Source organism: Hemitrygon akajei, chromosome 23 (assembly GCF_048418815.1).
Source record: "Hemitrygon akajei chromosome 23, sHemAka1.3, whole genome shotgun sequence".
NCBI lineage: Eukaryota > Metazoa > Chordata > Chondrichthyes > Myliobatiformes > Dasyatidae > Hemitrygon > Hemitrygon akajei.
Genome location: NC_133146.1, coordinates 47,972,736 through 47,988,697, shown reverse-complemented (window position 1 = coordinate 47,988,697; position 15,962 = coordinate 47,972,736). Strand labels below are relative to the sequence as shown.

Sequence of the window (15,962 nt, the reverse complement as noted above, 5' to 3'; positions counted from 1 at the left end):
TGGCTATAGGTTTGATAGGCTGAAAATCCTCCTATGATGTCATCCCCAAAGAGCATGGCAATACCAGGTCTCTGATACTGCTTTGATTGCATTGAAGATCGTCGCAACAACTATGGTGGAGCAGGGTTTGACTGAGATTTGAGATTACCACCAGCATTACCCAGTTATAACAGCAAGCATTAATTGTGCTAATGTTACAATTCAATAGAATTTTTAAAATGTGGAGCTCTGAGTTTCACTGATTCCCATCTTGAACCAGTTACATTTCTAAACAATATCCTACAATTAATTTGGTGTGTCCATGAAACATTAACCTCTGGATTATGTATCACAGGATTTCGTTTAGTGAACAAATTGTAACGTGCTACAACATGTTTCAATGTAGTCTTGCATACAAACTAGACTTCACCCTCTGAGAATTGTTTTTGCAACTTCCTGGAAGTTTATTTACATTTCTCTATGTTGAAATTCAGATCAAGTAGATCAAGACAGTAGAATGGTGTAGTGTTGGGGTTTAGATTAATCAGTAGTAATTGTGAGATTTAATTCTTTGTGAATGGCAATAATAGTTGTGCATTAATCATGGAAGAAATGAAGGAATTTTCTCTTTTTTATTTGCATCAGTGTATGATAAACTTATTGCATAACAGAATGTAAAAGCTTAGTTCCAAAATTGCTTTCCAAAAATGTCCTGTAAAATATAAACCATGTAGATCAAGGAGTTATGGTCTATGTATTAAAGAAGTGGTAAATAGTCCTTCAAATTCTAGAAATTCTGTGCCTAGAAATTCTAAAGCGTGGCTCAATATTTTTTGTTCTTTGTGGTTTAAAATTTTATAAATTCCATTTCACACAGGTCAAAGCTTGTTTCAGGCTGCCAGACATATGCAGTGACTTACAATAGCAAGCAATACTTTTTCTGACATTGCTTGTGCAAAATTGTTTGAAATGTATGTATGGCACACTAAAGATGTCCTTAAAACGGTGAATGTGACAGCTCAATTTATTGGTCACCCGGCTTTAGTTGGACCATCACTGGGGATATTTGAGATGCCCATATTTTTTTCCGGCAGGCTCAATTTTAGTGTCTTTTCCAACTGAATGCTCCCACCTGCATTTACCTTCAACCCACTCTTGCAGCCATCTGCCATTATCCTTGGGCATGCCAATCCCCTGCCCATCTTGCTAATTTCCTCGAACGCCAACCCAATCCGTGTGCTTCAGCTTCTATTTTTTATTACATTTCCTTCCAACAATCCAATCAACCTCCCCTCATGAGTGCTCCTCCTCTCTTCCCCCATCCCATAATGTTGTCCATCCTTTCTTTGTACTCCATTTTCATCCCATCCTTTCCCACCTCCAATTCACTCCTGAATTATTTTCTTTGATGATCTCCACTCTGCAGAGATCACAGAGGAGCAGCCTTTGTGTGACTCTCCTTGTGTCTTGGATCTGAACATGTGATTGAATATCACTGCTAAAAATCTCAATAAAAGAGGAAGAACATGACTATCTGATCTGAAGTTTCCTAAGCCCAGCCGCTGTATATGTCTTCTGGGGAGGAACAATTGGGAAAAGATTAGCTATCACTCTTGACTTCTAACCACTAAACCTGAGATATATATCATGTTGCATATTTACTAAAAAATCCTGGTTTTAATGCATCTAAACTTGTTTTCAAAATGACTTTTTCTCTTTAGATCCATACATTGCGGTATATGTAATCGTGCCACTACTGGTGGTGATTTTAATCGCAGCTATTCTTTATTTGCGGTAAGGTTCTGGATTTTTCATATTATAATTTTTATGATTTCTCTATGGAAAGTATTTTTCATTTTCTGGGCTAAGATTTTTTATGCAATCTAAATGTTACTGCATATTACACGACTAGCTCATACTAAGCTCCCCATTGTAAAGTGTTAATGAGTTGTTTTCAAGATTTATGAAGTATATGGTGAGGGCATTATTCTCGTCTATTGCCAATCATTTTTAATAATCCTGCAGTACTGACAAGGGAGCTTAGTACTTCCTATACATCATCTGCTATTCACACTCTTGCTGATACAGTGGATTTTATTGTATCTAAACATACCCAGAATGTTTTACTTTATCTAAATGGGTGAACATTTTAATTAAAACCGAGTGCAAAGGAATTACTAAAGAAGTAAATCACTTTGAGTTACTCCCGGAGGTGTCATGGTCAAAACACAAAAGGCTTCAATTCCACACAAGGTCATCTTGGACTTGGGGGATGTAAGACCAGTGTTTCTGAAGCCTTTAGAGGTTGAGAATAATACGGAGGTTTGACTCTCTTCTAGTTTGTTCTAGGCCAAAAAGGGGGAGATATAAAAAGACATTCAACAAAACAAATTAGCAGATTTTAAAAAAATCAATACCATGTTACCATGCAATAAGAAAGTAAGAATGTCCAGTGTTCAAATGGAACTAGGCCATTAGGCCCCCAAGCCTTATCCAGCATCAATAAGACCATAATTGATCTTTTACCTCAACACACTTTTCTTGCAGTAACCCCATATCTAATGATTTCTATAATAGCTAAAGTCCATTTATTTCTTCATTGAATAGATTCAGAAGCTGAGCCTCCACAGGCCTCTCAGGTAGAGAATTCCAAATATTTACCATTGCCTTAACAAAGAAACTCCCTCTTATTGCTGTCCCAGGTTTTGAGAATAAGGCACCTGGTTCTAGACACTACACCCAAGGAGAACATCATTCTCGTCAAGTTCTGTAAGAATTTAATGTACTGCAGTGAGGGCTCCTCTCCTTCTTCTAAACTCAAGGGAGCGTTCTTTAATAAAATCAGAATTTACACGTTCAATCTAGCAAATCTTTACTGCAGAGCTACAAATGCAAATATATCTGTTCTTGTGTAGGGATACCACTTCACTATATTCCAGATGTAGTCTCACCAGGGACCTGTATAGTCAGAGAAAGGCATCTCTACTGTTCTACTTAAACCATTCTGCAATAAGTAAAGCCTAGTCTACTATTCACCTTTTTGATTGGTACTGTATCTGCATCATAAGTTCTCCTGGCCCTCTGAACACCAACACCTCTAAAACTCTCATTGAAGGAAATATACAGTAAAATGCTTCTATTTTGTTTATCAGCTTTTCTGGTAATTATTTCCTAGCCCATTTACAATTTTTCAACAAAGCCTCTCTGAATATTCTTCACAACCCAAACTACCAGCCAGTTTTGTATCATCTACTAATTAGATATATTTCACTTAATCCCTACTACATCTATTGTTTCAGTCTTACATACTCTACTCTTTACAACCCTTAACAGGTTCGACAGATTAGCTAAACATGATTTCCCTATTGTATTTCCATGTAGTCTTTGCCAATTCTTACCCATGTTCTCTAAGTGCATTGTTATTGCTTCCTTAAAGATACCCTATTACCTATTTTCTCTTCCTTTTTCCAGTATGGTAGGGTTATGATTGCTGTCTTCCCATCTGTGGGAACTGTTCTAGAATCTATAGAATTTTGTAAGGTGACATCAAGGTCATCTACTTTCTCCAGTGCTGCCACCTTCAAAACCTTGGGACATAGGTCATCAAGTCTTGGAGTTTATTTCCATTTCATCTCATTAATTTCACTAGTACGCATTGACAAAAAAAAACTAATGTTATTTAGACCATAAGACAAGGAGCAGAATTCGGCCATTCAGCCCATCGAGTCTGCTCTGCCATTTCATCGTGAGCTGATCCAATCTCCCCTTTAGTCCCATTCCCCCGCCTTCTCACCATAACCTTTGATGCCCTGACTACTCAGATATTTGTCAATCTCTACCTTAAATACACCCAATGACTTGGCCTCCACTGCTGCCCGTGGCAACAAATTCCATAGATTCACCACCCTCGGCTGAAAAAATGTTTTCACATCTCTGTTCTGAATGGGTACCCTTCAATCCTCAAGTCATGTCCTCTCGTACTAGACTCCCCCACCATGGGAAACAACTTTGCCACATCCACTCTGTCCATGTTTTCAACATTCGAAATGTTTCTATGAGGTCCCCCCTCATTCTTCTAAACTTCAAGGAGTACAGTCCAAGAGCAGTCAAACGTTCCTCATATGTTAACCCTCTCATTCCCAGAATCATTCTAGTGAATCTTCTCTGAACCCTCTCCAATGTCAGCACATCCTTTCTTAAATAATTTTTTTCAGCTACTGAAGAATTGTTCTTCTCCAATGGTTGCTGGAAGTGTTCTATGTTTTCCATGAGGTCTGACAAAGAGTACTTGCTTAATTTCTCTGTCATTTCCAGGATGTTTTTCTATATAGGATCCACATTAACTTTAGGCACTCTTTTCCTTGGATTTCTAGAAAAGTTCTTACTGTAGGGTAACATAATTGGGAGAAATGTATATTATTCACAACCACATTGAATTGTGGTTTCGCTTTAAGAAGCTGGTCTGACACGATGGCATGGTTATGTAAGGATTTTTAGCACACTTTTCTGATAAGGCTTTGGAGTTCAATAAAATGTGTTACGGATTTAATTAAACATAAAACACCTCACTTCGTTTTATTTGCGAAAACGTACAATATTATCTGTTGTTATATTTCTCACCAGAATACTCCTGTATTCTAGTTTCCCTTTCCATTATCAATGACCTGTTCTCTGCTGTATTCTGATATATTCCTAATCATTAGATATGTTGCTTATTTTGAACAAAATTTGAATTAATTTTTCCTTTGATCTAATACTGTCTTCAGGTTTGCTTGTTGCAGTGACTGGACCATTTCATCTTTTACTTGCTCTAAAGCAAAATATGTGACTTATAAACTATACTTTAAGTATTAACCATTGCTTGTTGACTGTCATGTCTTCTAATGCAGTTTTCCAATCTACCAGAGTCAACTCATGCCTCCTGCCTTCCTAGCTGGCTTTATTCAGGTTTAAGATTGAACTGAATCGTTTCTGATTTTAATGTAAAATTGTATCATATTATGTTCACTGTTCCCTAAGGCAACTTAACTAGCAGATCTTTAATTAAAACTTCCTCGTTACAAAATACTACGCCAGAGAGAGAAAAAAAATTCTTTTTAGATTCCAGGAATTCATGTTACGCATTATTACTGGAAGTTTGGTTTATAGATCTATGTGCATTAATTTCTCATGTTTATTGTATTAATCATGAGTGCAAACCCTTGCAGTGAAATAGCATGTTGATCCAGAATCTAGTGGTCCAGAGAAGATAATAGAGATTGGGTAAGAGCTAGACCAGCAACAATAGCATCTACGCACATTTAATTTGGATAAAAAGTCCTAACCCAGGGAGCGGTAGAGGAGATTGTGGCAGAGTTGAGAATGGAGGTATGTCAGCTGTTATCAGCGGGTGTGACTCCCCCCATGTGATGGAGCTGATCGGGGGCGGGTGTGGATTCCCCAAAGGGACGAACAGTGCGGAGGGCTGCTGGCAACAGGTGTCACGCCAGAAGGAGAGTGAGCCCCCGGGTACCTCAGCAGGGAGAGTCATTGGGAAAACCTAGAGGAGACCCAATGAGGGAATGGCCTGGTGTTTCTGAGGGAACATGTTCCCAGCAATGTACCAAGAAACTCCTGAAGGTGAAAGGCCCAATTTCTGAAGGCTTAGTGGGTCCATGCTCCAGTGTGTCGCTATGAATAGAGGTTATCTATGCTAAAGCCATACTTGACACCCGGTCACAAGTCACGCTGTTGTACCGTTTGTTTTATAACCGGTATCTGAAGCATTTACCATTGACACTATTCAGGGCACTGGAGATCTGGGGGCTTAGTGCTGGTGATTATCCATACAATGGTTATTTGTCAGTGAAGTTGGAGTTCTCGGAGGCCGATGTGGGAGTGTCTGAGGTCCTTGATACATTGGTGCTGCTTTGTCCGGACCCCATTGAGAAGGGCAGTGTTTCAATTCTGGTGGGGACCAACACCCCTCTTGTGAGGAGGCTCATGGGGGCCTGCAAGGAGAAGGCGGGTGAGTGCATTTTGGGGACGTTGTTCGTGTACCCAGTGTTTCAAGCTGCTTTTGAGGAAATGCGTGGCAGCATTGGGCCAGATACTGAATTTAAGCGAGGGGCTGTGTGGTTCACCCAGTCGAAGCCAACGGTGGTACAGCTCAGGGAAGTAGCAAGAGTGATGGGGACCCCCAAATTTCCCAGAGTGCCTGAGGGCGAAGCCTTCTTAGCGGACACTCCGGAAGACCACGAGGGAGAGTCAGGATTTCCTGCTGGGGTACTGGTGAGGCCCAAATTGCAGAAGCCCTCAGCTGTACAGGAATGGAGGATGGCAGGCGGGGGGTACCGTTGGCGCATTTGTTCCCGGTGATGGTAATGTCTAGTGCCCCTGTGAGACACATGGGGGAGAAACTATTGGAAAAGGGGGGAAAGTTGACCGCTGAGTCATTCAACTTCAGGGACTCCCTGGTTCCTGCAGGTTGGAAGAGGAGCATGGTAGAGAAGATGTTGAAGCTGGAAGGTGTCTTTTCCAGTTGGAACTCTTGCTTTGGCTAGCAGCTTAATATAGGGGGTGATAGCCCCCGCACAGCCAAATTTAAGGAATCTTGTTTGGGTAGATATTGTGCGATGTGTCCCCCGTTACAAATCAGTACCCCGAAATAACAAACAGTACACAATATGTGATTAAACGATTGTGCTTTATAATTCTTACTTTGTCTATATGGTTAGTAAAGAAATGAAAAAAAGGAAAAAAGAGGGCTTAATCTTACTAAACAGTCTATTGTGCAATGTTGGGGCTCACTGATAAGAAAATCATCCACCATTGACCCTCGCTCCAAGTCCACCCTGTCCAGCGGTCTACCAGCTCTCTCCGTTCGCGTCTTCTCTCCTCATCTCTCCCCGGCAAAAGACCGCGGAAATCTCTCTTCCAGCTCACAAGAAAGAATAACAGCATTCCAAACTCTGTTATCTCTAGTTATAACCCAAGCATTGTTGCTACAGAGAAACCATTACACTATCAGTGAAACCTTACAGTAATGGTCACCAACCTTTTTAAGCCCAAGATCTCCTACCTCGGCTGTAGTGAAAAGCAAGATCGACCTACTAAACCGGTTAGTCACACGCATGCGCACTGGGCAGAAAAGACTGGAAGTAAAACCCTGCAGCCCAGAAGTAGAAAGAATATATGTACACCAGGGGCCACCACCCTTTTTTGCACCACGGACAGGTTTAATATTGACAATATTCTTGTGGACCGGCCGACGGGGGCGGGGGGCCACGCACCAGGCCAGTACCAACGGAACTTCTTGCCAGCCGGTTACCTGAGGCCAACCAATGATCCCTGGCACTGGGGTATCACTGCGTTTAGGCGACTGATGACTTTGTGTGTGTTCAAGTTCAACAGTGAGCGTGACAGGGAATGAGGAAAGGTGCAGCTGACTCATATTGTTTCATATCGCCAAATCATATTGTTTTATTGGGGACCACTGAAGTACACTGTGTAGTGTGTGGCGGGGGAGGTACACGCATGCGCACTGGGCAGAAAGAACGGAACTAAAAGCCCGCAACCCGGAAACAATCTTTCAACAGTATTTGTATATTTATTTTTCTTTTTTTTCGGGATCTACTGGGAAAGTCTCAAAGATCAACAGGTTGGTGACCACTACCTTACAGCATGTTACACAGCAGTGAAACCCTACAGCATGTACAACTGCATCACAGAGAAAAGGTGAAACCTGATTTGAATGAGGAGTTGTCAGGAGAGAAAACTAACACCATAGCCAATGAAATGTGCATTGTAAAAAACCTTTGAATGAAAAGAAAATGATGGAATGGTTTAAGAAGAAGATTTGCGGATTGATTGTTTACAGATAGAGAATGAGAAGACTGAATAGGTATAAAGAGGAAGATGAGAATAATATATTTAAAACATTGGGGCACTCAAAACCAAATTATGTCTGTAAAGAACAGAGGGTTGGGATTGGTGTGAATTAGTAGTTAAATGGATTATGGAGAAATGAAGCCCATTCATTTACATAGCATTAGCTGCTCCATGTCACTTATCAGAAGACACTATTTTAACCACAAATTCATTTCCTATTACAAATACCCACTAGAAAAGCAAGGACAACCCTTACAATTTTATTTGAGCAGAGCTGGGAAATGGCTGCTGTTGGGACATGGCATGAAGTCAAAAATTATTACCAAGGATCCACAAAATCATCTATATTCATAAAAGGACAGAAGGACAAATGAACCATGTCAGTGTCCTCCACAGCATTAAGGCTTATGCATTGTCATTTGGGTCGCATTCATATGCCCAAAGCTAGACAGGGAATACAAGCACTCTATTGAAAGCTTTGTCATGGAAGAGATTAGCAAGTAAACAGAGGAAAGGATTGAAAGAGATGCTCAAATCCGGTTTAAAGAAATAAAATCCATCCATTTGGCTTCTGAGGATCTCTGGCCATTGACTACTCCTAGTGGAGAAGTGGCATTTGGGATGGCAAAGGGAGTATCAAGGCCATACATTAGGAGCACAGCATTCTATGTGACAGAAGGAATGAACAACTGCACCACCTCCTGCCTCTTCAGTTGTTCCTATCACATCTGTGGAAGGGTCTGAGGTTCCAACATTGGCCTTACTTACCATACAAAATCCACAAAACCTAGAAGAAGTCATCCTTGACTCTGAGGGACTGCAAAGTTGAAATATGGTCCAAGTATGAGGTCAGATTTTACTCTTTAAGTAAAAACATATTCATCTTATATGGGAGTGTGAGTGTGAGCTTGCAGTAAAAGACTACCAGAACCTCTGGAATAAATCCCTCACAATACCCATCCAATTATTGCAAGAATTATTTGTTAAGTGACTTTACTGCTCTACAGCTGGAAGTATACTGCTGTATCATCCTAAGACTCCTCTGGAGTTAGTTATCAAGGTCAAACTGCCAGGGTAGGTACTGACAACTACAAGAAATGGTAATAGGTTGACAGGACATACATCTCCCTGAAACTGCTTTGGTAGGTTGTGACACAGACTAATACCACAGTGCTATTTTAAGGTCCTCATTTTCATATTTCCTGATATTGCTGGCTGTGAGAATTCTTCAAGCTGATTGGCTGCTAGCTTGACTTGATGTCATCACAGTCTGTGGGCTTTGGAGTTACCCAACCGCCAAATCAGAATTAAATTAATCTGAAATGATAAAGTCACTGGATTTTTTTGGCAATTTAGTTGAACATCAGAATTGCTCAGTGTTATTATTTAACAGATTGTAAAACCCGGACAGTCATGTTTCACCTAAGCACTAATTTTCTCCTTACTACCCATGCTCTCTCACACTATCTAAATGAACATATACAAAGTTACATCTGCATTAGTAATACTTCTCTCATATAAATGTAAAGCCAATTAACAAACTGCACTCAGATTAGAAAACTGACATAACTTTTCATGGCACAATGCCCAAATTGTTTGTACATATGGAATGTGAGAACAAATGCTTACATAATTTTTCCAGTAAGTGTTCAATGCCAGAGATACCCCAGCTACTTTTTTTTGTTTATTTTTCTGGCTTTGGACCAACAAAAGAAACGCAAGGAACAAAAGGAGTGCACGCATCCTTCATGACTAGTCAGAGGTACAGCAAAGCTAGATTTAAAATCTCCATTCGCCAAAAGGTGGAGCAATACAGCTTCTGTTTCCACCGAATAGGAAATATAAAGATACAACGCCCAACCCACCAATTCAAACACTGATGCTGTTGATAAGGTCCCAAGAGGGTGCATTGAGCCTGTCTGGAGGAAACGGGCTTTTACGGTACAGAAGACAGAGATAACTTGAACGTGACATATCAGAATTGTGAAAAGTTCCTGCTTCTTTCAAAAGGGTAACGAGTGCTAACACAACTAGTGCTAAGCTGCTTGTGTAGACTTGCTTCCTAACTCAACCCAGTTACTCATTTCCTTTTCTGCAGGTTGAACCTTGCTTGGGCCTAACAGACAGATTTCTAGCTTTCTTTCTCGGGCATGTTTTGTTGAATAACTGGATTTATTTTGTTGCTCTTTTTCCAGACATCAACAACTTGTAAAAATATTGTGCTATTTCTATCTACTAACTTTCTGAGAGATGAATCTGTTTGAATTCTATGGTTGAAAATCGCCTCGTGGTTGCGTTTTATTTTATATCCAACCACCACAGTAAAAATGGTTAAATGTAACCAAATTAAGTGTGTGAACTTAAAAAGAAAATCATATTAATCTCACTTTAAAGCAAATGTTTTTAATGAAATTGGAAATTTCTGCATAGATGTTTATGGTTTATGTTTTCCTTAAGATTAAAAAGAAAAAGAAAAGACATCATCATTGGAGGCGAGAAGAAGATTCCAAATGGTATTTTAGAAGAACAAGGTAATTTGCGTTGTTTTTGTGCTGCAAGTATGAAATATAAACAGGAAACATATAGCTTTTTCTTTATCAGCAATCAAATTGAAGGAAAATGTTAGTTCAAAATTTTAGGAAAAGGACATTCTCTGAAATTGAGTATCTGTCCTTTCAACCTGATGAAACAAGCTCCCATCCAACCTGTAACCATTTCTTTAAATTGAGATGGACAGATATACCAGATGAGTATGTGTGTATTTCCACTTTTGTTTTATTAAATTTGCTTCAGTTTATACTTTTGAGTTTTGCGTTTCAGCTATATTTCAAAGCTGAGTTTAAAATATGTAGTGAGGTATGTTGAGATATAAAACTGAGTTGCTGATGATGGCTGATGCAAGTTATGCACAGCATAACCCTCGTGTTTCAAAACCACAAAGGAATGGCCTGCAATTGTACTTAATGCTTGTTGCATTTCCTGATACTAATTAATCAAGTAAACCAGACAAAAGAGTGGCTAATGTTTCGGTATACAAAATGATTATTCTTGGTAAAATACATCCTGTTTCAAAAAAATTACCCAACTTTAAAAGATTATTTTATAGAAGGTTGTCTACAGAGCAGGCACCAGGACACAAATTTTTGAGTGTGAAATCGCACACAGGATGTGATCTTGTTCCTACAGTTCTTGAGGCATATAACGTCATCTTCAATGACCCATTTCATTGGGTATATTTAAAGTCATTGAGTATATTCATAGTGCAGGTTAATAGATTCCTGATTGTAAGGGTGTTAAAGGTGACGGGGAGAAGGCAGGAGAATGGGGTTAAAAGAGATAATAAATCAGCCATGATGGAATGGCAGAGCAGTCTCGGTGGGCTGAAGGTCTAATTCTGCCCCTATATCTTATGGTCTTATTGTACATGAAGTACCCAAACATGGCATGAATTATGCAAGGGGAACATCCGTCTGAGAATAGCACCCAACTGCCGATTTCCCTGTGAAAATAAATCACTAATTAATATTTAGTGTAGATGACATTTGAGAAAAGAGAACTTCATACCATGGATGAGTCCTGCACCTAAGCCATTGAAATGGATCATAGAAACATTACAGTACAGAAGGGTGCCCTTCAACCCATCACTTCAACTAGAGCACATCACTAACTCCACCAAATGGCCCTTTGTCCAAAGCTTTGCAGAATTTACTCCACCATATATTTATCCACTTCCCTCTTGAACATCATCAGGGAATCTGATTGGAACCTAATGTAAGGAAGTGTAAGATCAAACACGTGGGTTGGAAAAATTAAAATGCAGACCATTATCTAAATGAAGAGAGACTGCAAAATGAAGGAGCGATTTAGTTGTTTTTGTGCATGAAGCATGTAGATGCAACAAATATGATCTCTGTTTCCATCTGCCCCAGACAAAGGAAACATCACCCCTAGATCTTCCTGGTCAAACCTGTGAGAATTTTATGTTTCAATGAGACCATCTCTTATTCTGATACAAGGAATTAGATTTTTTTTTCCAAATGGACTTTTTTAAACCTGTAACAACCACATTCTAATTAAAATTGATTCCAAAGGAATTGTCAAAGAATGAAAACATATTGAGTTACACTCTGCAACTCCATGGTCATAAAATAAGTCTAATTTCCATGCAAAGGCATTTCACAGCACAGGAGGCATGAAACCAGTATTTCTGAAGGCATTGATGGTTCAGAATAGCAGTGAAGTCGACCTTTTGTTCATGTCTAATAAAGCAATTAGCAGGCAATTGAAAATGTTCTTAAGGCTGTGGTGCTGTAACATTAGAATATATGAACATAACAAAATGTGGCATGGTAGCGTAGCAGTTGGCACAACGTTTTCAGTACCAGCGACACAGGTTCAATTCCAGCTGCTGTCTGTAAGGAGTTTGTATGTTCCCTGGGTGCTCCAGTTCCCCCCCCCCCCCCCCCACAGTCCAAAGACGTACCAGTTCAGAGGTTAAATGGTCATTGTGGGATTAGGCTGGGATTAAATCAGGGGATTGCTGGGCGGCACAGATCAAAGGGCTGGAAGGGCCTTCTCCACGCTATATCTCAATAAACTTTAAATAAAGTAAATAAAGAATCAAGAGTAGATCCTGTCACCTTTTGTGCCTCCTCTGCTGTTCAATAAGATTATGGCAGATCTTTAACCTCGCTGCCACTTTCCTGCACTAATACACATCTGGAGTAATATGTTTGGGTCTGGTCTCCTTCCCCAAGAAAGGATTCACATCTGTCTGGTAGAGGTGTTCACTAATTTAGGATCTGGATTAGCGGGTTTGTGGTCTGGGGAGAGATTATGCAGACTAGACTTGTGGAAGAATAAGACTGGCCTTACTGAAGCAGACAAAATTCTGATGAAGTCTGACAGAATAAATGCAAGAATGATGTTTCCCAGGCTGGGGTGCCTAAGACAAAGTATCACAGTGCCAAAATAAGAAGTCAGACATTCAGGATGAGTATGAGAGAAAAGTTCTTCAGCTGTAGAGTAGCTAACCTTTGGAAATCTCTACCTGAGTGGATTGTGGAGGTTCAATCACAAAGTACATTAAAAGCAAATTTTTGGATATTAATTAATTGGATATTTTTGGAGGGTGAGGGGCGACTTGACAGATGATAAGATGCATAGATGGAGTGGAAAACCAGTGCCTTTTTCCTAGGGCAGCCAGTGGCTAATATATGAGAGCATACTTTTAAGATGATTGGAGAGAAGTATAGGGGGGGAGTCACAGGTAGGTTTTTTACGCAGAGAGTGGTAAGTGTATGAAATGCACTGCTGGGGGTGGTGGGTAGAGGTGGATACATTCGGGACATCGAAGAGATTCTTATATAGGCATGTGGATGTGATGCACCATCAATAACTCACTCTGAGACGTAAGAAGAGAGTTATCGGCTTTTATTGACTGGAAGAATGAACAACCCAACATCCTGGAGAATGAGGGCCGGCCTCAGGCCTCATTCGCCTTTATACAGGGGTTTGTGGGAGGAGCCACAGGAGCAGTCAGCAGGGGTCTGTTGGGAGCAAACCACTCTGGTATATGTAGTTCACCACAGGATGAAAGAAAAATAAAGAGTGCTTGGGGGGAAAGGACTAGTGTACCAGAACCAAAGCTGATGAGAGACTGAGTGAGGGAATTAACACTATATGATGTACTTCCAAATAACTGAGTCCCAAGTCAAACAAAGTACAGTCACCCATTTCTTAAGAAACCAGCAAAGACAAACATTCAAAAATAGCTATAGCAAATTTAACAATATTAGCAAAGTTTGCAGAATTAGTGATGTAAGTGTAATAGCAAAGTTAGCAGTCAACAAAAAAAAAATTCATCCCCTGATCAGTCTTTCTGTAACTAATCTAATGGCACAAAGGGTGACTATGTGACTATACTCATTACTTCTACTAGGCCCAAACCTATGTGACAAATTACTGTTCCTCAAAGTAAAACTCGCAGCTCAAAATGCAATACAGATGGAAAATAGATACCATGGCCCCTGTGGTTAGATTGACTAAACCTTCACAAGTCGCTCAGGTAGAGATTTCCAAAGGTTGAAAGTTTGATAGAACATCATGGGCCAAAGGACTTGTACTGTGTCCTACTGTTCTATGTCATGTGTTTAAGGGAACCAGGCGATATGGGATCAGTGCAGGAAAGTGGCACTCGTATAAAAGATCAGGCACCATTGTATTGAATAACAAAGCAGGCATGAAGGCCGAAAGGGGTGACTGTTTCTGTTTCTCACATTCTTAGGGTCTTGTAAATTGAGGCTAGGTTACCATCCTGTAAGGGCCTAACTAAGATGGTGTTTATTGAGTGTTTGAGATGAGAAGGATGCAGGCATTTTCATATGGAAAAGAGTGAGCAGGTAAAGTGACATTTTGGAAAGATTTGAAAGATTAAATATTAAAAGGCAAATTGGAGAGGACTATATATATAAAACAACAATCTCCAAATTAATGATTATCAGGGCTCTCATCTGCAATTGGGTTGCTTTACTCTGCAGTTGAAAGATGTTAGTATGTATATTACTCTGTGTGTGTGGTTTGCTGTGGTTGTATGGTTGTTAAAATGTCAGTCTGCATTGGTGAGTTTCAAAAGGTGCATTAGAATTCTGAAATTACTCACATTTAATGATCTGTAATAGAAAAGTCATCGTGATTTGCATCTCCAGGTCCATTGCTCAACACCATTTTATCATACGTTTTTATGATCTCACCAATTTGTAGGTTTATGAAACTTAATTCATAAATATTAACTGATTCGTAAAGAACAATACAGAGTCTTATACAATAAGATTTCTAAATTAACAGGAATGATCAAATCTGTATTATCTTATTTTTTCCCCAAGATAAGATTAACACATTTGTCTTAGCATACTTTTTGTTCTGGTTATATTTCATATAATCGACATCAGTGAATATATTGTACAAATGTGACTGAGATCAAATTAACATTTTATTACACACTTTATAGGCCTGTGACAAAAATTAAACGTTTTAGAGAAAAAGATGATGAAATCATCATCTCCCTAATAATGAAATCTTTCATTTTATTTCCTTGTTCCATCTCTTGGGAAAAATCATAGAAGTTTAATTGACAGTACCAACCTCAGATTCATTCTTTGGAGGCAAAAATAACTATCATACTAAATTAGGGATTCTAGAAAGTGCTTGCTTTTATAGTTAATATTGTAATATTAATTAGATGTTGCTGGGGATGAGTTCTGCAATCACATTGCCCAGGTTTTCACCTCTTTAATTATTCCTGAATCTTCAATGTTTTGATCTATCCAGGCAATACAAGGAGCTGAATGAAAAAAAATGAAGCCTTTTTTGTAAAAAAAATCTCTCCATGTTCAAAGCTATTTGACACTCTCCCTGATCTATCTAATAACTCAGCTAGACAGATAGCACCTCTGTCTGTGAATTCCCTAAGCAATCAAAAGGACTCGTGTAAACAAATTTGGACTTCATCTACCTGCTTCATATCTGCAAAGCTATAGCCTAAACTGGAGCTGTTACATGTGGATCTATCTGTAGGAATCACTCACTAACTGTGTAATCTAAGTGACAAAACATGATACCGGGTTAGCACCAGCAATAACAGATCTACCGGTATATTGCTAACTGAACCATTTGCTTAAATTTAGCTTTGTTTAAACTAGTATGCTGAAGTAACTTTTAAGAACAATTCCCAGCTAGCTAGATCTGCCAATAATCGAGTTAAGCAAAACCTGCTCAATTGTCACACAGAATTTTGTTACTGATTAATTCAGTCAACCAACATTTGTTCTTAATATAGCACGACTCCACAGAAAATATTGTCTATTGTCTAAAATAATGACGGGTAATTCAAGCGCTGAGCATGGACCCATTCTCAACGCACTGAGAGCTTTGATCAGTGCTGAGAACTACAGTGCTTCTTACAGGTGCTAAAACCAGCAAACCACCAATGCACTAGGAAATTTGAACAGAAAAGCCATTTTGTGAGCAATTAGATTACCACTGAGAGATTAGCTGGAGTACAATAGACTTTTGCCCAATCTCAGATGGGCATCTAAAGGCATGATCCAGAATGC

At 39.4% G+C, this 15,962-nt stretch overlaps 1 protein-coding gene across 5 annotated transcripts in view; it reads left to right on the top strand.

The window, feature by feature from the left end:
- Positions 1 to 15,962, top strand: part of ptprea (protein tyrosine phosphatase receptor type Ea) — a 293,967-nt gene that overhangs the window by 227,895 nt on the left and 50,110 nt on the right. For 4 of the 5 annotated variants that reach the window (XM_073027577.1, XM_073027574.1, XM_073027576.1 and 1 more), the window contains 2 exons: positions 1,701 to 1,773; positions 10,306 to 10,379. In XM_073027577.1, the coding sequence (XP_072883678.1) occupies positions 1,701 to 1,773; positions 10,306 to 10,379 (147 nt within the window). The remainder of the gene's footprint in view (positions 1 to 1,700; positions 1,774 to 10,305; positions 10,380 to 15,962) is intronic. The other variant, XM_073027578.1, reaches the window with a different exon arrangement.